The 22,071-nt window shown below is 41.5% G+C and overlaps 1 protein-coding gene across 1 annotated transcript in view; it reads right to left on the reverse strand.

Moving 5' to 3' along the window:
* LOC109873419 (probable ATP-dependent RNA helicase DDX10) overlaps positions 1 to 22,071 on the reverse strand; it is a 116,682-nt gene that overhangs the window by 79,699 nt on the left and 14,912 nt on the right. The window contains 3 exon segments of the mRNA XM_031807437.1: positions 4,073 to 4,161; positions 4,685 to 4,762; positions 20,893 to 20,994. Of these exon segments, the coding sequence (XP_031663297.1) occupies positions 4,125 to 4,161; positions 4,685 to 4,762; positions 20,893 to 20,994 (217 nt within the window). The 3' untranslated portion in view covers positions 4,073 to 4,124.

A 22,071-nucleotide genomic window follows, 5' to 3' on the forward strand; every position in this document is an offset into this window, starting at 1 on the left:
ACCCCAATGAAATATTAGTGCTACAACTTTTACATGTCTATAGCATCGCGTCAGCTAGGCTGGATGCTGTGTGAGAATTAAGGCCACCTGACAGGTGCACCGTTTAAAATCGGCATCTTCTCGAATCCGGAGGACATAAGAGGCAAGACAGTGATTTTTAGACATAACATGTAGTATTTACATATTTTAGTACATGTTTTTCATATTAAAACGAAATTCCTGTTCTTTTAAAAATATTTCTCAGAAAACAAGCATCTCTTTGACATGTCAACAGAGCACTGGGCGTACTGCGAGCATCATATTTTCAAAGCATTTAATTCAGCTTGTGTCATGCTAATTTAGCTTTTTGTAATCTGCAGAAACAACTTTTAAGACCTCCACCACATGTATGATTCAGAACATGAAGACTAAAATTTGCCTTGGTAAAATGTATTTTGTAACACAAGGAAGTGTAATATAGCCTGCTGCATGCAGTGTGTGCATTGCTGCGGTTATAATGTGAGGAAATGGCTGAATAGTTTATAAATATTGTAAGCTAAACTTTCTGATCTGCTGCATCAGCCTCATTGCTTTTAAAATGTTTTATGATGTGAGTTGTTGTATTACATTTGGGATCTATCGCATCCCACAACTGTCCCAGATGGTTTGGAATATTTATTTATTTCCTCACACAGAAGGACAATAGAATAGGTCAACTTTTTCGTACTATAGGGGATAGTAGATTGACATAGGCTAGTGCTTTTGCTGTTCGTCAGGTCTACTCATCTTGTTGGCTAACGAAAAGTAAACGTAGACCGTTCTAAAATCTGTAATATGCGCATCCGAATTCGAAAAGGACACGCGCAATTGGGTCTTCACTTGTAGCCTACTCCGGAGCTGAGATAGAAGCCTGTGAGAAAACAAGATCACGTGATGGGCATTGGCTAATATGAAATTAGATATCTGAGAGAGCCATGTAAGGTGCTTTGGAACACGCAGTATAGAGAAGGGATTTATAATTATTATCATTGCAGCCAATGGTAGCAAAGGGCATGGAATTTTTTTTAGGGAGCAGTGGCCACACTAAGGGCTTGTCAAGTTGTGAATGAGAGACTGATGAAGTGTGTGCATTCTGTGCAAGAAACATAGCAGAGCTTATGCCTTTCATGCAACTATTTCAAATCATTAGTCGCATCATGCAGCCTTAGAACGTATAAAAAATCCAAACATACATGGCATTCAGAAAGTTTTCAGATCTCTTGACATTGTCCAAATTTTGTTCTAAAATGGATGAATTGTTTTTCTTCCTCAATCTACCCACAATACCCCCTAATGACAAAGCATAGTTTTTTTACACATTTGCAACAAAAAAAACAATCACATTTACATAAGTATTCAGACCCTTTACTCAGTACTTTGTTGAAGCACCTTTGGCAGTGATTACAGCCTTGAGTCTTGGGAATGACGCTACCAGCTTGCCACACCTGTATTTGGGGAGTTCCTCCCATTCTTCTCTGCAGATCCTCTCAAGCCCTGTCAAGTTGGATGGGGAGCGTTGTTGCACAGCTACTTTCAGGTCTCTCCAGGGATGTTCGATTGGGTTCAAGTCTGGCTGGGCCTCTCAAGGACATTCAGACATTCAGAGACTTGTCCCAAAGCCACTCCTGTGTTGTCTTGGCTGTGTGCTTAGGGTCATTGTCCTGTTGGAAGGTGAACCTTCACCCCAGTCGGAGGTCCTGAGCACTCTGGAGCAGATTTTAATCAACGATCTAACTGTACATTGCGCCGTTCATCTTTCACTCAATCCTGACTAGTTTATCAGTCCCTGCCACTGAAAAACATCCCCCACAGCATGATGCTGCCTTCAAGCTTCACCGTAGGAATGGTGCCAGGTTTCCTCCAGATTTGATGCTCGTCACTCAGGCAAAAGAGTTCAATCTTGGTTTTATCAGACCAGAGAATCTTGTTTCTTAAGGTACTTTTTGGCAAAGTCCAAGTGGGCTGTCATGTGCCTTTTACTGAGAAGTGGCTTCATTCTGGCCACTACCATAAAAGGCCTGATTGGTGGAGTGCTGCAGAGATGGTTGTCCTTCTGGAAGATGTCGTGGAATTATTCTAATCAAAAAGGAGAGATTTCATTTCTTCAAAACAAAAAAACTGTATTATTTAATTACTGCAGTAATGGAGCTTGTCAACAAGCCCCCCGTAGGTGATTCGTTGAGAGCCCAACCAGAAGGACTAAGCCACAGCATTTTATAGCGAAGTCCACCCTCCTGAATGTTCATGACAAACAGATGTATGGAATGGATCACAAGGTTAAAATTCATATGAAAGATAGTCATAATTCACAGCAAACAGTTTCAGCTGTAAAAACTGATCTCATTGATTAGAAACCAGAGTCTGGCCCCCAACTCAATCCTGGAGCCATCTCCCCCTGGTACCCAGTACAGAAACATTAACTCATGCTATGGAATGCAGTCTTGTTAGGCTTATCACCCAAAGACATAGTAAAGCTTCTGTCAGCATTAAATCTGAGGCCCATCCTCAGTAGAACACACACAGATTAAAGTGTTCTAAGAACCCCCTATTCTGTTCCACCATTTGACGCCATACCAGTATTAGAACATAATCTTGTAATTTCTGTTCTGACAAAGGTTCTCCCATCTCCACAGAGAAACTCTAGAGCTCTGTCAGAGTGACCATCAGGTTCTTGGTCACCTCCCTGACCAAGGCCCATCTCCCTCAATTGCTCAGTTTGGCCGGGCGGCCAGCTCTAGGAAGAGTCTCAGTGGTTCCAAACTTCATCCATTTAAGAATGATGGAGACCATGGTGTTCTTGGGGACCTTAAATGCTGCAGAAATGTTTTGGAACCCTTCCTCAGATGTGTGCCTCGACACAATCCTGTCTCGGAGCACTACGGACAATTCCTTCAACCTCATGGCTTGGTTTTTGCTATGACATGCACTGTCAACTGTGGGACCTTAGACAGGTGTGTGACTTTCCAAATCATGTCCAATCAATTGAATTTACCACCGGTGGACTCCAATCAGGTTGTAGAAATATCTCAAGGATGATCAATGGAAACAGGATGCACCAGAGCTCAACTTTGAGTCTCAAAGCAAAGGGTGCGAATACTTACATAAATAAAGGTACCCATTTTTTATTGTTAATAAATGTACCAACATTTCTAAAAACCTGTTTCACTTTGACATTATGGGGTATTGTGTGTAGATAATTTTTTTATCAATCACATTTTAGAATAAGGCTGTAACGTAACAAAATGTGGAAAAAGTAAAGGGGTCTAAATACTTTCTGAATGCACTGTATAGCCCAACATTTGTATCACAACTAAAGTTGCATAAATAACTAAATTAAGCATAGGAGGACCTGTTTCTTTGTTAACCTCTGAACACAGAATAGCCGCATGTGCGCACTCCCTCAGAAATCATTTGGAGAAAACATCCTTTCTATTTTATTCAGCTATGTTCAATTGTATTCTTCATACTATAAAATAATGCCACAGAATTCAAAGCAAATCATGTCTGCTAAATGAACTAATGTAGCCAGCCCACAGCCATATGGCATAGCCAGATCAGGGCAACTCAGAATATGCTATTGTGTTCGTCTGAAATATACTACATTTTCTTCATATCATGTTTCTTTAGACCGGTCTAAAATAATGAATTGATTTATTATGATGGTGTAGGTTATATTAAATGGATTTACTAGACTTATTAAAATGTAGATGTCCCAAAGGTCTGCATCAGTGGCTCGTAGGCTACGCGTGGAAGCCAAGAGATGCTAAATGTGTTTGTATTATTTAACGGTCAATTAACGTGAGACTGGCAGTTATTTGCTTGACAATCACTAGCTGACGAAATTTCATGACCGCCACAGCCCTAGCGGACATCCTACATAATGTACTTGTCTGAGTACCATCACATGCACAAATAACAGGCATATTGTGGCCTGGCTTACAGTCTGTCAGTATCGGGAACTGGGAAGATGTGAACAATTACAACATATGAAGAAAATGCTCCTGCACCGGTCGACAGCTAAGAGCTCAAAATGGCCCGTTTCCATCTTACTCACGCTGCGTACTCCTGGAGCTTGAGCTGGAACACATCAAAGACTTCTTTGTTCTTCATGAGGTAGACGGAGCGCAGGTAGGAGAAAAAACACTACACAGAGAAAGAAAGCGAGATGGAAAGGTGAGCGATATATTGACACCAGCCATCTTCTCTAACAATAACAGCCAGCCGAGGGAGGCGATGAATCACACTGGGTGGTGCAAGATGGTGATAAGGGCCCCTCTTTTCTCTTTGAGTGGGCTCTCTCCTTAAGAGAAATGTGAAGCCAGTTTCAAATTATGATTAGAGGCTGAAGATGAAACAACCTGATGCCTCACAAAATGGTGTAAAATCACATTGTTTTGAGATCAAAGGAAATAACAGATCGTACCATCTAGAAGGTGAGGTTGTTAGTGACAAAGCCAAAAACACACTGTTGGTGCATAAGAGGCTATTTCGATTTTCCATCGCATTTTAGTAATTTAGTCAAAAATGTAAATAATGGAGAATGTAAATGCAGGGGCCAAATCTCCATTTTATGGGTGTAAGCACTATAGGTGAAATTAACAACTACTGACTTGTGTGCTGATTCATCTCAACCCCCTGCCCTCACCGTCCCCTCTAGGACACTGACCCTCTGCGCTGTTCCTTCTCTTGGGCCAGGAAGGCCTCCAGCTTCTGCTGCACACTTGTCAGCTTCTCTGGGTTCACCCTGGCAAAATAAGAAAATAAAACATTTCAATATTTTGTGAATCGACATAGCATTACATTTGTAAAATGGATTAAAACAGTGAAAAGGTCACAGATGCATGGACACCTTCATGGATAGAAACACACTGACACAAAGGTTATTAGAGTGGACACGGTCTGTAACTAAACTTATCCCATAATGGTTTATCATCATCATTATTATCACCTTGGACAAAATATAATTTTAGCAACAAACCCCAAAGTCAATGCTATTTAAGTCACAGCATTTCATTACATCGAAAACATGGACTTAGCACTATAATCTTCTTTGAAAAAGCTATCCCGCTAAGTCCATTTGTAGCACTGTAATTGATGGCAACACAGCCCTCTGTGCCAGGCAACTCCGCAGGAGAGAGTGGGAACATCAAAAGGTCAACTGTCCTCTCCATTTCCCGCCTCAGTGTCACAGACGCCAAAGGAGACTGAAGGGGGATAATATAGTGGGGATGACGGAAATTAGTAATGGTCCCCCCCTAACTGTCCAATGACAACATTAACAACCACCAGCCAAGGTGTTTGTTTTGAAGTAGGAACAAGGGCTGCATTCCAATTCCCTACCCCTCCGCTCAGTGAACTTGCTCCCTCCGCAAATGGATATAAAAGCCACTGCATGGGTGTAGGGCGTGGCGGTCATTAAAATTGTCAGCCGGTTATTGTCAAGCAAAAGACTGTCAGTCTCACGGTAATTGACCATCAATTAAACATGTTTAGCATCTCCAGGCCTCCACGCATACAGGCCACTGATGTGTGCCTTTGGAACATCATTTAAAAAAGTTGAATAAATCAATTGAATATACACCATCACAATAAATCCATGATTTATTTTAGGCAGGTCGAAAGGTCTTCAGGGTACCTGAAGAAGGCACAGTGATGCCGAAACGTTGGTAAATACCCAATAAATTACTGGGAGATTATATATTATAATGTTATTTTGATAGTTTATTCGCCGTTAAGCAGCACCTCCACACCCAAAAAAATTCTGGGTGTGCGCCAGCTCAAGTTTTTTTAGGCAGGTCTAAAAAAACATGATATGAAAAAAAAACGTATTTCAGAAGAACAGAAAACGAGTTGGCCTACTGAATGTTATCTGGCTATGCGCCATGGCCATAGGCTTATTCACTTAAACATATCTTGTCCAAGTCATTCGCCATTATTTTATATTATTTTCTAGAAAGAAGAAAATCATTTTACTTAGCTGAATAAAATAAAGGATATTTTCACTTTCCTGAGCACATATGAAGTGGCTATGTTGAGCATAAAAGAACATTTGAAACTGGTCCTATATGCTAGATTGAGATATTTGATAACTTTAGTTATGAATGATACAAACCTTACATGCTGACCACACCGCGTGTGCCATTGCGCTCATGTTGATTTTGTCCACCCACATCAGACGCGATTAGAACATGCAGGTTGAAATATCAAAACGAACTCTGAACCAACTATATTAATTTGGGGACAGGTCGAAAAGCACTAAACATTTATGGCAATTTATCTAGCTAGCTTGATGTTGCCAGCTAATTTGTCCTGGGATATAAACATTGGGTTGTTATTTTACCTGAAATGCACAAGGTCCTCTACTCCGACAATTAATTCACTGATAAAAGGGTAAACCGAGTTTGTTTCCAGTAATCTTTCCTCCTTCAGGCTTCTTCGGACTTGATATGGGGGTTGGCAACTAACTTTAAGGTGCATTACCACCTCCAACTGGGCTGGAGTGTGGACCTCAGTTCATTCCTAAAAACCAAATGAGGAGATGGGAGAGGCGGGACTTGCAGCGTGTCAAGCATCACAAATAGAACCAAGTTCAATTTTAGCTGCTGGCTACGCAGACGCTCGTTTGGATGAAATGGTTGAATAACATGTGTAAATGTATTTTGTAATGCGAGTGGTGTGGTCAGCATGTTAAAATGCCTTAGAAATCAAAAGATATATGGGCTGCATGATGTGACTATAGGCTACTGATTAGTGATGCACCGATATTACATTTTTGCCCCATACCGATATCCGATATTTTCCTTGCCAAATAAAACGATAACGATAAGTGATATTTATAATTTTAGCGGCCTTTAAATCATTCTAGTACAGTTAAATAGTAAAAACACACACACGGACACAGCGGACTAAGGCACTGCATCTCAATGCAAGAGGAGTCACTACAGTCCCTGGTTCGAATCCAGGCTGTATCACATTCGGCCGTGATTGGGAGTCCCATAGGGCGGCGCACAACTGGCCCAGCATCGTCCGGGTTTGGTAGTCATTGTAAATAAGAATTTTGTTGTTAACTGTCTTGCCTAGTTAAATAAAGGTTACACACACACCAAAAAGTTATTTTGTTAGCATTTACATATGTCCCCATTACCAGTAAAACATAATCAAAACATATTTCTTTCACTTACTTGCTGTGCTGTTTCATTGTTCATTTGTTCAGTCGTTTCATTCTCAACCAGGATTTCTATGGAACGTCTTTGCGTGTCAAAAAATATACTATTTAACACGTGTTAAATAAGCTTGTTGACCAATCAGGACCTGAATATGACTGAACGTCACATAATAATTTAACGCATTCATAAATGTTTTACGTAGTTATTACACATTGATTACACGATCACTCGTATTTCATATGTCACAACAATTTATCGATACGTATGCTATGATGCTGATAAAGTTGTCCCGAGCACCTACAGTGCTGGTCATAAAAAAGCTAGCCAGGCCATGGATGCAAACAATGTTCTTCCCGAATGACATTGCAAAATGTTTCAGTAGCTATAGTTAGCTAGCTACCTATATAGGTAGGTGTCATCATCTAAAATAACCCTAATATATAAGACAGTTTATTTTATTAATGGTGGTCAGACCCATCTATGTGAAGCTAGCCACAATAAGGATTAGCCACAATAGAGGACTTTGCGGTTGGCCTTCAGAATAAAAGTATGGCATAATTCTACTATTTGTTTTCATTTGCGTCACTGTCAATGACATACTTTCATTTTGAAGGCTAACTGCAAAGTCCACTATTGAGCCTAATCCTTATTGTGGCTAGTTTCACAACACATAACCCAGTCCTGTCGGGCCTCACTAGCCAGATGAAGCTAGTTGGCTGCTTATAATGTTAGCTTTGGGCAACAGAGTTAAGTAGCTGGCTAGCTATTTATTTTCATTAACTGCAGTTCAATTTCAATAAGCGAACAACAAGTGGCAACCTAGCTAACACTTACTCACAAGACGTCCTAAATCATTGCTAAGAATAGTGAAAATGACTACAGTTTCTACTGGTCATTGTTTCAGGCTGGTTGTATTGGTGCTAGCTAGGTACCAAGCTAAAGCTTGCTGCCCCAGAAGTTGCGGTATTGGTATTGTAAACACATCGTTCGTGGCCGGTGTTTGCAGACTTTTTTGTACAGCTTTGGCAGCGTGACTATCTTTTTTGACACGCAAAGACCCAAACGGAATTCCATAGTATGTATGTCATGTAGCTAATAGCAGTGACACGATTACTTACTGTGGAACTCCGTCAGGGCAACATCTGAAAAATAGCGCACTTCATAGTGTGCACCAGTGCTCGACCAGTCGGCAAAAGCCAACATCACGGCAGGGTAGCCTAGTGGTTAGAGCGTTGGACTAGTATTTTTTTTTTTTTTTTTTTTGGGGACTAGTAACCGAAAGGTTGCAAGTTCGAATCCCCGAGCTGACAAGGTACAATCTGTCGTTCTGCCCCTGAACAGGCAGTTAACCCACTGTTCCTAGGCCGTCATTGAAAATAAGAATTTGTTCTTAACTGACTTGCCTAGTAAAATAAAGGTAAAATTAAAAATTAAATCACCCACGACAGAGAACGGTTGATTGTCAAGTGCAATGAATTCCATTATCTTGGTAGATTTCACCTTTGAGTTGAGTTATCTCGCTGAAATGTTGTTACTGTTTCAAATGACTGCTCTACTTGTTGATTGCTCGATCCACACAGCAGACATTGTGGGCTAGTTTAGGAATGCTGTGTTGCACGTATAGTGCAAAATGTTATGTGGCGTCACCTCACGTACCTACGTTATATAGGTATGCACCTCAGCTTTGACATCAGCGTTAAACTAGACATCGGCCAATACCAATGTTGGCATTTTTAGCTAATAATCGGCTGATTCTGATATGTCCACCGATAAATCGTGCCTACTACTGATGATTTGAGAAAGTGGCAAAAAAGCTTGTGCTCTGTTCCATGCCTCTGGATGCACACGCTGTTCTCTTATCAAGTGTCCACCCATGAGACTATTCTAAATATAATCTGGTCTTTACTAATATGAAACATTTATTTTGATTTAGAACGGCCCATTATCAAATGAGCAGGAACAGGGACAAGAGAAAATATCATCCATATGCACTTGAATAGCGAATGGAGGCGACTTACGCGCGGTTAGTTTTTCGCTCATGTCGGCGGTTACTTCACCACGCGACAGGTGATATTCTGGCCAAACCCTGTATGCTATGGACTCTCCAACCCAGTTCCTGCAGCTACCCAGTGCTTAATTTGGGAAACCAAGTGGAATCTGTTTGGGAACATGGACAGTAACGTGTTTCCACAAAGATACATTTAATAAACTGCTGAGAGCCCATCTCAATGCGCAAAGGAGAAAGGAATGAAGGAGAGAGGGGAGGAGATGGAAACGCACAGTGGTGAGATACTATGTATCTCAAAGGTAATGTGTCAGCCCAATTATGAAAATACTGAATATTCCCTACTACTACGCTATTCAACATCAAATACAAATTCACTATAATTGTAGGCTAACTAAATTTGTTTAATTTAGGCTATGTACCAAAGATATCTTAAACCAGTATGTTTTTCTGCCATGTGTAATGTAGTAGGATATGTATTGTACAACGGCACAATAATTTTAATTCAGTTAATATTTTTATTTTGGGGGAGGCTTGGAATCATATATAGGCCTATGCTTATGCATAAGCTCTAATATGCAAATAGTTGTTTTGAATTAATCAGCTTTGAAAGCACTGTCCATTTCATTGCGTTAGACTTTGAAACAACATCCACAACCATGTTTTCCACTCAGTTTCAAACAGTTGTTGAACTTCTTTCTTCAAATTGATTAATCAATCACCAAAAGCACATACTGTTTTGATAAGTGTTTGTGATTTTCGATAGCATTTGCATTGATTTCAGAGTGGTTAGAGAGACAATAAAGCCCTGAGTACCAGGTCATTAGCAACCTAATGATCGTTAGCGAGTAACAAATGTCCAGAGTGCATATCAGGAGAGAACCATGACTCAGCAGTCACATAGGAATGTACTGCTGTCATGACTAGGGCTGTTGCTGTGACCCCCGGGAGTCATGAAGGTAGTCAAATTCCACATTACCATTTAATCACAGCAATTAGGCTTCTCCAAGCTCTGATGTTGCTGATGGTCATTAGTAGCCTACCAAACTTGCTGTCTGGTACTCAGCACTCTATTGTCCCACTAATCACTCTGACATGTATGCAAATGTATACGAACATCTAATCAAACACTTCATGAGAGCTCATGTTGTGCAACATTTCTAGGTTATGCAATTGCACAAGAAAACAGAGTGATGGTCCACTAATAAAAAGAGGATCCCATCAGCTTTCTATAGACTAGGCCTACTATATTTATTTCTCAACTTTCCTAATATTAAGGACATTGTCTTTACAACAGGAGTATAGCCTACCTGGGTGGCATGAAAATAAACCACAGGAAAAGCGTCCTATATTCACTATTTAAGTGCATAGATGACATGTATTTTTCGCCCTGCCCCCGTTTCTAGACAGGTGCATGAGAAGTGTACATTCTAAATCAAAACAACATTCACACATGTATTATTTAGTATATGTAAAGACAAGATTATTTCAAGAATAATCTGATGGGTGACAATATTAGCCTATCACTTGTGAATTATGCCCAGCATAAGAAACTGCCTTTTTTGTGTGACTTCTGAATCAGTCGCACACCTCATGTAGCCCATAGGCCTATATGTTTGAATAAGGTTTGTATCACAACTAAAGTGGCCAAATAACTTCTTAAAATTAAGCCCGCTTTACATAGGGTGTAGAGCCTAACTATAAGTAGCACGTGAGTTTAACCCTTTCATGCGTGAGTTCCAAATATCTTTAACAGTTGTCCCAGGTTACTACATGATTCCATGTGTTATTTCATAGTTGGTGTCTTCACTATTATTCTACAATGTAGAAAATAGTAAAAATAAAGAAAAACCTTTGAATGAGTAGGTGTGTCCAAACGTTTGACTGTTAATGTAGGAGCACAAATCAAGTCCCTAAGCAAGAGAGTAATAGCCTCATTCTAAAATCAGTTGTTGATTTAACAGAAAGAATGACTGAGCAGCATGTTACGGATGAACTTTACAACACTAGCCAGGACAAATAAGATTAGTGAGAGATGAAATGGGATGATTTTCCACTGAACGACTCTCACTATGCATCGAAACACACACACAGGAGAGGGTAAAGCCGCATTAACCACCATCCATTCTGAACATCCCCCAAGGGAATTCCCATTCTCCTCACGCAGTCACTCTACCAGGTGGAGAGAAGCCGACAACCTTGCAGCTTGCTGATAAAACCGTGTCGACCCAGCTCTCTCACACCAGCAACCAACAAACATCTTACGCAGGCAAGACCACCAGTCACCTCTACAACATGCATGAATTCACACCGGATCACTCAAACACACACGAAAACAGCACACAAAATTCACAAAATGTAATCTATAGAATGTTCATTTGGAGGAAAATTTGACATTTTGTATCTAACAGCATAATTGAGAACTAATAAAAGTAGGCATATTTATGACATTTTGGCCTTACCCAGGTCTCTTTTAAGGCTGCATAATATTTAATCTATAGGTGCTACAAAGCAAAAATTGTGTCATATGAAGCTTTACGGCTTGCTCTGTAACATGAGTAGTATTTTGATACATATATTTGTTTTACATTCATTTATGAATATTGAAAGACAAACATGAACATTGAAAATACAGCATTTTGATTTGGCACGTTTAAAAAAAAAATGTGAACACGTCCCCCTCAGAGAGAGAGAGAGAGAGACACACAGCTGCATGTGAACTCTCACATTTTTCAACATGTTTTTTACAAAATGATAGATTTGGAGTTAGATAAACTTGGATCTTTCAGCAGGTACATATACAGGATGCTACCCTCCACATCATGGCCTTCACTCTAGATCAAAACTCCAAACCTACAACCTAATTTTGACCAAAATAAACCGGAGAGATTACTGCTTCCCAGGTTCTTTTTCCAAGCAATACGGAGGGTGCTCTGGCAAACAAACAGCTGAGACCTGAGGACACCATCCAATCTAGAACTGAGTGAGTAGTGTTTGGTCTGATGTCTGACATGTATGTTTTGTTCGATAAATCTCAGTTTACATTGGCGCGTTACGTGCAGTAATGTTTTGATTCCAAAACATCCGGTGATTTTGCAGAAATACTCATAATAAACATTGATAAAAGATACAAGTGTTGTAAGGCAGGTCCTCACCAGACATCACCGGCAACAACGTCGCCTATGGACACAAACCCATGTGACGACCCTCCCACGCAGTCTGCCGAATTCTCTCTCTTTGCTCTTGTTTTCCTTAACAGATGTCGGTGGGCAGAGTCGGAAGGGTCATCAGTGAAATGGGACACACCTGGGCTCCGGTGTGTCCCAGGATAAATGCACCTCTTCCCCATTCATTGAGGAGACTCTCTCCATGCAGACACAGATTTTGGTTGTGGCATTTTTGTGGCTGTTTTTGGTTGTTTGCGTTGGCACCTTTCAACATCGCTCATTACTACATTTATGCACGCAACCACTCACACTACTGATAACTGACTACACACACCATTGTTGATTATATTTAGTTTACTTAAGTTAAATAAATATATTTTGTTTTTCCTTATCTCCACGTTGTCTCCTTTTTTGCTACGCACTTTGAGCCGGTTCGTGACAAGTGGGGGATCATCCGAGATAATAAAGGTTGGTTCCTAGACATTTTGGCGTATAGCACTTTGTTGCATTATGAAGGACTAATACTAGTGTCATTTGGCTTACTAGTATGCGTCTTGTGTTTGGGAAAAAACATGGAGTTAATGTTAAACTCTGTAGGTGCTTTGTTTGCATCTTTTGTTACAGCTTGTTTGAGTTCTAGTGTTTGGTGCCCAGTACTGGTTGCCTTTGTTTGTTTGGTAAACTTGTCACTGCGTTGGATAGTTCGTTTAGTGCTGCGTTGGAGAAATTACATTGGTTAGTTTCTAGGCCCCTGCCCAGGCTGGAGACTCTTGCTCAACTCGCTGTTGGGACATTGTTCCGAGGTGGTGAGTACAATTGGCTGTGTACCTCAGTGGGAGACTTGGGTAGGATAGTGACACTAGCTACCCGGAGCTATAGCATTTTCCTCTGTTAGGCTTAGCGACGTGTTTCACTTTGGAATACGTTGGGCATGGTTATTTTGTTTGTTATTTTTGTGTGGTGTCTGTGGACTGAGCAGTTGTCTCGGGGGCACATCCATGGCTTGGGGGAATCTGCCAGCATGACGGGTGGTGTATTTCCTTGCCAGCGGGCTACAGTGCGTAATTACCCCCCGCAAATCCGCACAAAGACTAGGGTTGAGTTACTGTAGGTTTTGGGGAAGCTCCATATATCTCTCTCATCTCTCTTCTGTGGTGCCCTGTGTGATTGTCATTTCTCTGGTTGTGGTCTGGTGTGCTCAGCTGAGGGGAACAGCGAGATATATATATATATTATTTTTTATTGTGACTATGGCGTCTTACGAGTTCATTCGCTTTCCATCAGAGGAACTGTTAGAATTATGTACTAAATAACTGAATGTTGAATGTTGCTGAACACCACAAGGATGAATTTAGTGATAAACATACTTTTTTAAATATTAGGTTGATATTGAAGGCCAATCTGTGATGATGAGTAGTATTCTTGAAGTTACCACTGGGGCAGCCTCTGCTGCGGACTCGCTGTCTCCCTGTAACGTTACAATGGCTGCTCCATCTGTTAGTCCTAGTAGTTTTCTTTTTGAACAGCAGAAAGAACTACTTCTGTTACAACTAGAGCATGATCGTGAGAAGCTGGAGCATGATCGTGAGAAGCTGGAGCATGATCGTGAGAAGCTGGAGCATGACCGTGTAAAATATGAAAAATAATTGGCATTTAAACAGGATTCGGAGCGTGCTGATCGGCTAAAGTATGAAAAGCAATTGGAATTTAAACAGGATTTGGAGCATACTAAAATCAAGCTGCAACAAGAGCGGCTAGAGCTGGTTAGGGAAGGAAAGCTCTCAGAGGAGAGTTTGCTCTGGGAAGGTGACCAAGATGTACCTAGGGGTTGCTCCTCTTTTGGTCGTGCACCGGACAAATTTGATATTGTTGGGAACTTACGGTTGTTGCCTAAATTTTATGAAAAGGACCCCGAGACATTATTTTCATTGCTGGAGCGTGTTGCTGACGCAAGGAGTTGGCCTGATTTTGATCACTTTTTAATGTTGCAGTGTGTGCTGACTGGTAAAGCGAAGGAAGCATATTCAGCTCTTAGTGTAGCCGACAGTGTCAGGTATGATAAGGTTAAAACGGCTGTGTTACAGATTTATGAATTGGTCCCTGAGGCTTACCGCCAACGATTTAGAACTTTAAAAAGGGATGATAAACAGACTCATGTTGAGTTTGCGCGAGAATTATCTTCAGTTGATCGCTGGTGTTCCGCCTCTGCAGTTATGACTTTCCAAGGGCTGTGTGATCTGATTATGTTACAGCAATTTAAGGACACAATCCATGATGGTATAGCCATGTACATTAAGAACAAAAAGTAGACTGTCGCTGAAGCTGCGGTTTTGGCGGACGAGTATGTTTTGACTCACAAAAGTGTCTTTGCAGAGCCCCGTATTCGGAGTGAGTGGGGGCGTTCGGAGAGATTTGGGCCTCGCTCACCGAGATACTTTGGTTCACGGGCAGAGTTTCATTCAACTAGGGTTGAGCCTCCCGTGGTAAAGCTGACTTTGGTCAAGAGTGTCACTACTGTCAAGGTTCAGGTCATTGGAAAAACGAATGTCCAGTTCTCAGGGCTAGGGATAAATTCAGTACGTGTGCTTACGTTAAATCTAAGCCTACGGCGTTCGCACCGCCTTTTCCACATCAGTTCACTCCTGACACATTATCTCATGCCCAGAGCCATGTGAAAGTCCATATTGACCCAGACTATATACCTTTCATTACGGAGGGTTTTGTGTCTATGTTAGGAAGTAAGGACCTTGTGCCAGTGAAGTTCCTAAGACACAGATGCGTATGAATTATTTGTGTTGGAGTCTGTGTTACCCTCCTCTGCTGAGACTGATTCGGGGAATAGTGTTCTAATTAGGAGAATAGGTTTGAACACGGTCAGTTCCATTGCATAAACTGATGTTGGGTTATGGACTGGTGAAAGGTGAGGTTGTTGTGGGGGTGCGTCCTTTGTTGCCTATTGAGGGTATCAACATTATCCTTGGGAATAACTTGGCTGGTGAGGGTGTATGGCCTGTTGTGTTTCCATCTCTAGGGGTTTACACTATGCCGTCATTTGTAGGGATTCCTGATGAGAGTGCGCAGAGTTTCCCCAGAGGTGTTCTCTGCGTGTGTCACTGTGCAAGCTAACGAGAATACCACAAAGAAGTCTGTCACTGCTTTCCCTGTTATCCCGTTATCTGTATCCCGCTAAGATCTAATCAATGCGCAACGGACTGACCCCACATTAGAAGAGTTGCATGACCAAATTGTGCCTGTGGAACAGTTGGGAGATGTCGCCCATGGCTATTTTCTCCAAGAGGATGTCTTGATGAGAAAGTGGGTGTCTCATGGTAGTTGTTTTCTGGGGGAGGTCTCACAGGAGAGAACAGGTTTCAGTCCAAACGACCTTGTGTTTGGACATAGGGTGCGTGGACTTCTATCTGTTCTCCAGGATGACTGGAAGTCTCCTGAGTCCCCTCAGTCCCTGTTATCTTATGTGTGATTTCCAGCGACGCCTGTATGCCACTGGTGAAATGGCTAAAGAGAAGCTATCATCTTCACAGGAGAGGATGAAGGGCATATTTGATCGCCGAACTGAGACTCTTCACTTTAGTCCAGGTGACCAGGTTCTTGCTCTGCTGCCAATTGTTGGTTCTCCTTTTCAAGCCAAGTTTCAAGGTCCATATACGGTGGTGCGCCAGTACACTGAGCAAAACTATCTAGTTGCCACTCCAGAATGGAGAAAAGCACATCAACTGTGCCATGTAAATTTGTTAAAACCCTATTATGCACGTTCCTCTGAGACTGAACAGTGGGAGTCCACAGAGGACGGTAAAACCTGTTATTTTGGCCGATACCGTTATTTCCCTGCGTTCTTGTCATGCTAGGTCCGTGCATGAGGAGGAAGATGTTCCTGGTCCCGACGATTGCATACTGCAGGGTAGATTGAAAAATTCAGAGACACTGGATATTTTAGACAGCCTTCTCGCCCATCTACCTGTTGGTGGGCGGAAAGAGATGGTTGATCTGATTCGGAGATTTCCAGGTTTGTTTTCTGATACACCTACAAACCTAATAGAACATGATATGGACATTGGAGATGCTGACCCCATTCGTCAGCGGTTCTAGAGTTTCTTCAGAGAAACTGTGTTGTCTGGATGCTGAGGTCGGGTACATAGCAGAGCCTTTTTTCTCCAGTTGGGCTTCTCCTTGTATCTTGGTCAGTAAACCAGATGGGACAAACAGATTTTGTAAGGACCCATGTAAGGTAAACAGTGTCACTAAGCCAGATTTATTTCCTCTTCCTCGGATGGAGGACTACGGTGATCAAGTCGGTGCAGCTAAGTTTGTGAGCAAATTTGACCTGTTAAAGGGCTATTGGCAGGTGCCACTGATGAGTAGGGCACGTGAAATCTTTATTACACCCTCTGGTCTGTACTTGTATTCGGTTGTGAGTTTTGGCCTGCGTAATGCACCTGCCACTTTTCAGCGACTTATGAAAAGGGTTGTCTCTGGTCTGGCCGGGTGCGGTGCTTATGTAGTGATATATGCAGATACTTGGGAGGAACATCTGTCCCGTATTCAAGCCTTGTTCGACCGACGAGCTGCGGGTCGCCTCACGATCAATCTGGCTAAATGGAAAGGTGGTTGTGCAGGGTGAAGTGCGTCCTGTTCGGGCTAAAGTGGTAGCTATTGATGCTTTTACACCACCAACTACTAAAAAGGAACTGATGCGTTTCTTGGGAATGATTGGTTAGTACTGTAGTTTTTGTAGGAACTACTCTACTGTGGTCGCTCCCTTGACAGATTTGCTGAAAGCTAAGGCTGTTTACGTATGGTCTTCTCGTTGTCAACAGGCTTTTGAAGATGCAAAGAGCTTGCTTACCTCAACTCCGGTGCTGGCTGCTCCTCGCGTGGATTTATCATTTACCTTGCAGGTGGATACTAGTCATGTGGGGGCAGGTGCAGTTTTGCTGCAGGCAGATGTGTCTGGGGTTGAGAGGCCTGTTCATTTATTTTCCAAAAAGTTGAACCATTATCAGTTGAACTACTCGGTCATTGAAAAACACAAGTCGAGGTTTTGTCTCAACAGGGGTGATGGTCGGATTCACGGTTATAGTTGAAGGAATGAGCGTTACACCAAGGTTTGTACTCTGGAGCGGGATCGATTTGAAGGTGGAGGGTCCATCATGGTCTGGGGCGGTGTGTCAAAGCATCATCATCGGACTGAGCTTGTTGTCATTGCAGGCAATCTCAACGCTGTGCGTTACAAGGAAGACATCCTCCTCCCTCATGTGGTACCCTTCCTGCAGGCTCATCCTGACATGACCCTCCAGCATGACAATGCACACCAGCCATACTGCTCGTTCTGTGCGTGATTTCCTGCAAGACAGGAATGCCAGTGTTCTGCCATGGCCAGCGAAGAGCCCGGATCTCAATCCCATTGAGCACGTCTGGGACCTGTTGGATCGGAGGGTGAGGGTTAGGGCCATTTCCCCCAGAAATGTCCGGGAACTTGCAGGTGCCTTGGTGGAAGAGTGGGGTAACATCTCACAGCAAGAACGGGCAAATCTGGTGCAGTCCATGAGGAGGAGATGCACTGCAGTACTCAATGCAGCTTGTGGCCACACCAGATACTGACTGTTACGTTTCATTTTGACCTCCTCTTTTTTCAGGTTTCACATTATTCCATTTCTGTTAGTCACATGTCTGTGGAACTTGTTCAGTTTATGTCTCAGTTGTTGAATCTTGTTATGTTCATGCAAATATTTACACATGTTAAGTTTGCTGAAAATAAACACAGTTGACAGTGAGGACATTTCTTTAGGTCAACAATCCTAACTCCCAAGGAATATTCTTTGTATTATATTGTGAAAATCCCTGAAATATGGTATTTCTCTGTCTTGTTTTTTTACACTCACTGCGTGTGTGAGTAATATCATATGATGTTAGATTGCACCTCCAGCATGATAAACACTGCCAAAATGTAAATCTAAGTATTTCTGTTTGTGTGAAAAAGAGTGATGAGTGCTTCTTTTCATTTAAAATGTGTAATTCTCTAGTCAAATGAAGTCCATATAGCCTTCTCCCGCTAGAATGAACGATATGCACACAGATAGATCAATGAGTGAGTTAGTTATAAAAAGTCTGATATGCATCTCCTAGTGATATATTTAGAGGACAGGCGCATGTCAATCACAAAGTGAGCGATGACAGGAAAACTGCTGGTTTGTCAGTCTGCCGACTGTCCCTCCTCTCAGTACCTGTGTTATTGCTGTACGCTGTGGTCTCCAGTGAATTAATTTACACGTCCCGTGTAATGCGAGTGGTAACGATTAGTTGAAATCCACTTACTGTTTTGTGGCACATTCATTTATTATTTAATTTGGCATGTTTCATAGGCCTACACAGCCACGGAGGCTATTTACTGTGCTTTGATGACCGAAGAGCTTGTGTTGACTAGTTTATAAAAGGTGTCCATCTGACTGAATAAAGACAATGTCCTATATCCCTTTGCTATTCATAAATCATACAACGTAGTTATGTCAATGGTATCACATCTGAACATGTAAACCAAAGATCTTGTTTGCTTTTTGGCAATTATATGCAGACAAATTATGAAAACATTCTATGAATATGTTGAATCCTCACTGCAGGCACAATAGGTAGTGGATAGAGAGAGCCTCATTCTGGTCCAAAATATGATAACAGATTGAAGGTTATAAAAGCTAATGTCATGATACTTATATGGTATTCTTAAAGAAATTGATATATGCCTACTGATTTGATTAAAGTATTGACAATGGAGTAGTCAACTGTTGCATTCTGTGTAGCAACGCCCATGTTTAACACCTGCTTCATTCTTCAATCATACTTCTAGGTCTATTCATTGGCACCTGACTTCTTGTAAAATGTGGGGATGCACAATCTGGACTGGGAATCCTCCCTCTGAAAATGTTTGCATTTAAAAACATTTTCCTGCAATTCTATATTGTTTCCCATCAGAGAATCCAAGTTAACTTGACAGAACACAACCTTTTTTCTTAAGTTTTTGTAACAAACTAAATTGAGTAGACTAGATATAGTTTGCCACAATAAATGCAATTGAAAGAGTAGATTAGTAATCTAGTCAGAAAAACTAGTCTAATATACCGCCTTCCCTCAAAGTCCCATCCACAGTGATTGGCTGACAGGCTAAACTTTTAAAAAGATAGGGTAAGGAAATTATGTCATTTCAGTGAACTAAGTGTCATAGCAGAGCCAATAAAACACAGCACTTGAAAAACAAACATTGTGGTAATTCATATCTTGCAGTAAAACCATAATCTCAAGAGATGACAAGTTGAATTTTAAATAAAGGCACTTACATAAAATAGTTCTGATTATATAGGCCTAGAAGATATCCAGAACCACCACCACACTAAATTCAGTAATGGTCTTTCTACTCAATACAACAACTACTTTTACCAATATGGGAGGTAAAGTCATTAAAGTATTCAATAATTTAGCTGTGTATTTAGGATGGAACACCCCACCCCCCTCGCCGGGGGCTACTCCATGTACGGAAAACACTGTACTGTGAGGGCATCATGCTGGACACTGTCCCTATCAGGATTTGGCCAGAGGGGCTCAGGCCTGGTCTCCTCTGTGACGGCAGAGCCAGTCTCACGCTCTCCACACATGGTTGGTCGACTTACTGCACTGCTCAAAGCCCCTCAGCTAAACCTACATCTCCCCATCTCACAAACAGGTCCAAATAGAACCTTAAGTCAATATTAAAACGTACTGTGACAACATGAAACTGGTGGTATCAGGCACACAACGGGGACAAGGGTACAGGTTGAATATGGGTCATTCAGAATATTACACATCATTCATAGCATGTCCATTTGAAGTGCATGTTTGAACTACTAGACAATGAGGATGTTTCAGAATCAGAATATTTAGGAAAGTCAGCTGGCTCACTTGTTGACCCTGCCTGCTTTGTGAAGTCTACCCCATCTGTCCAATGCATTTCCGTGAGGGAAAATAGTCTTTGGAATCATATGGTATCATGTAAACATTCTCATAAGGCCTCAGTTTTTTGCTTGGAGGGAGGGGGTGAAAGGGCAGTTGGGAAGACGGAGACTAGAGCCGGGACAATACCAGTATCGAGTCACTCGTTAGTATCATGGCAAGGAAACAAAACACCAAGCGGGTTTAACTTATTTAGGAAAATTACCCAAATGTTGGAAACAAATAACCATTGTCATCCAGTCACATGCATTTATTTTCTAAGCTATAGCACACCATATTTCACAAAAAACTGCTTTTTAAAAAAGACCAAAGAGTTGCCATGGAAAATATATTACGACACTTGTACTGTCACTGCCCTAGTGGAGACACAGAATATGGCTTAAAAACAGTAAAAACTAAAACTACAGTCCACCACCTGTTTTGTTTTAATTTCTCACCTACAGTACATCTCCACAACCAACAGCCTGTCCAGTCCCAGTGAAATACAAGTGTGTGTGTGCATGCGTGCAAGCACAAGTGAGGAGGTTGTAAATGAACTCACTGGATTCTGTTGATGGGGACTATTTTCTCCTGGAGTTGGGATAGCATGCACTCCTCCTCTGAGGGCAGCAGGACGAGCAGAGCCTCTCCTCCCTCCTTATATCTGTAAGGCAAAAAACAGTCGATTTTTTTATTTAATTGTATGTCCTAAATTTATAAATAAGTTAATTGGTCAATAGCTCAGAGGAGAGGGTGTAATAACATATGATGAACAAAAATAACACAACATGGAACAATTTCAAAGATTTTACAGAGTTACAGCTCATATAAGGAAATCAGTCAATTGATAGAAATTCAGTAGAATTGGACATGGATTTCACATGACTGGTGTGGTAGCAGAATCAGAATTAGTTAGGTAACATTGATAAATAAGATGTTTTATTTACATAATATGGCTTATGTGAGACAGTTTGCAGTTCTCCCTTCTCTGCTAGGGCTTAGTCACTAGGGGCCCAGAGAGGAGAGAGGTCAGGCTTGTCTTCATATGTCAATTTATCTGTTAAACCATGTGATGCTATGAAGAATACCAGAAGGGGAGGAGGACAGAATGGAGGCTTGTCTTCTTATGGGAATGTGTCTGTAACTATTGTATGTCCCCTCTGAGGTTGCTCTTATCTTGATTTAGTATATGACCTAAGAGGCTCACTGTCTTTTCTGATCTTGTCCAGGAGGGGGTGTATTTGAGATGGTAGTATCTAGAATTGACAATTGATATATGCCATTGGATGAGGTAATGGTTTGGTACTATGTTGTACCAAGAACGAGATAAGAACTTTGTTTAGGAGACCAAACTGAACGATAATATATAGCTAATGCTATCTGGCTATGGGATACTCCTCTTTCAAGTAAAAGGTTCTTTGTGAACTGTTCCTGAGATCTGTTTCTCGTCATGTGAGTTGAGATGGGTGTGTCTTGGCTATAAATAATACTAACAACTGTTTTGTAAGCACTCTCAGAGAATTAATTTATAGACACTGAATTGATCTGAGAGTCACAGGGCTATGGTGAAGCTCACATATAATTAAAAGATGAAGTGTATGTATAACTTTGACTGGTGTGTGGTTTGCTCTCACAATGTTTAGTAATACAGGAAATTCCCATGACACTGGGCAGGGGTGCAGCCATAGGTCCACCCACTTGCCAGCCAGGCCCACCCACTGGCGAGCCAGGCCCAGCCAAA

Source organism: Oncorhynchus kisutch, linkage group LG28 (assembly GCF_002021735.2).
Source record: "Oncorhynchus kisutch isolate 150728-3 linkage group LG28, Okis_V2, whole genome shotgun sequence".
Taxonomy (NCBI): Eukaryota; Metazoa; Chordata; class Actinopteri; order Salmoniformes; family Salmonidae; genus Oncorhynchus; species Oncorhynchus kisutch.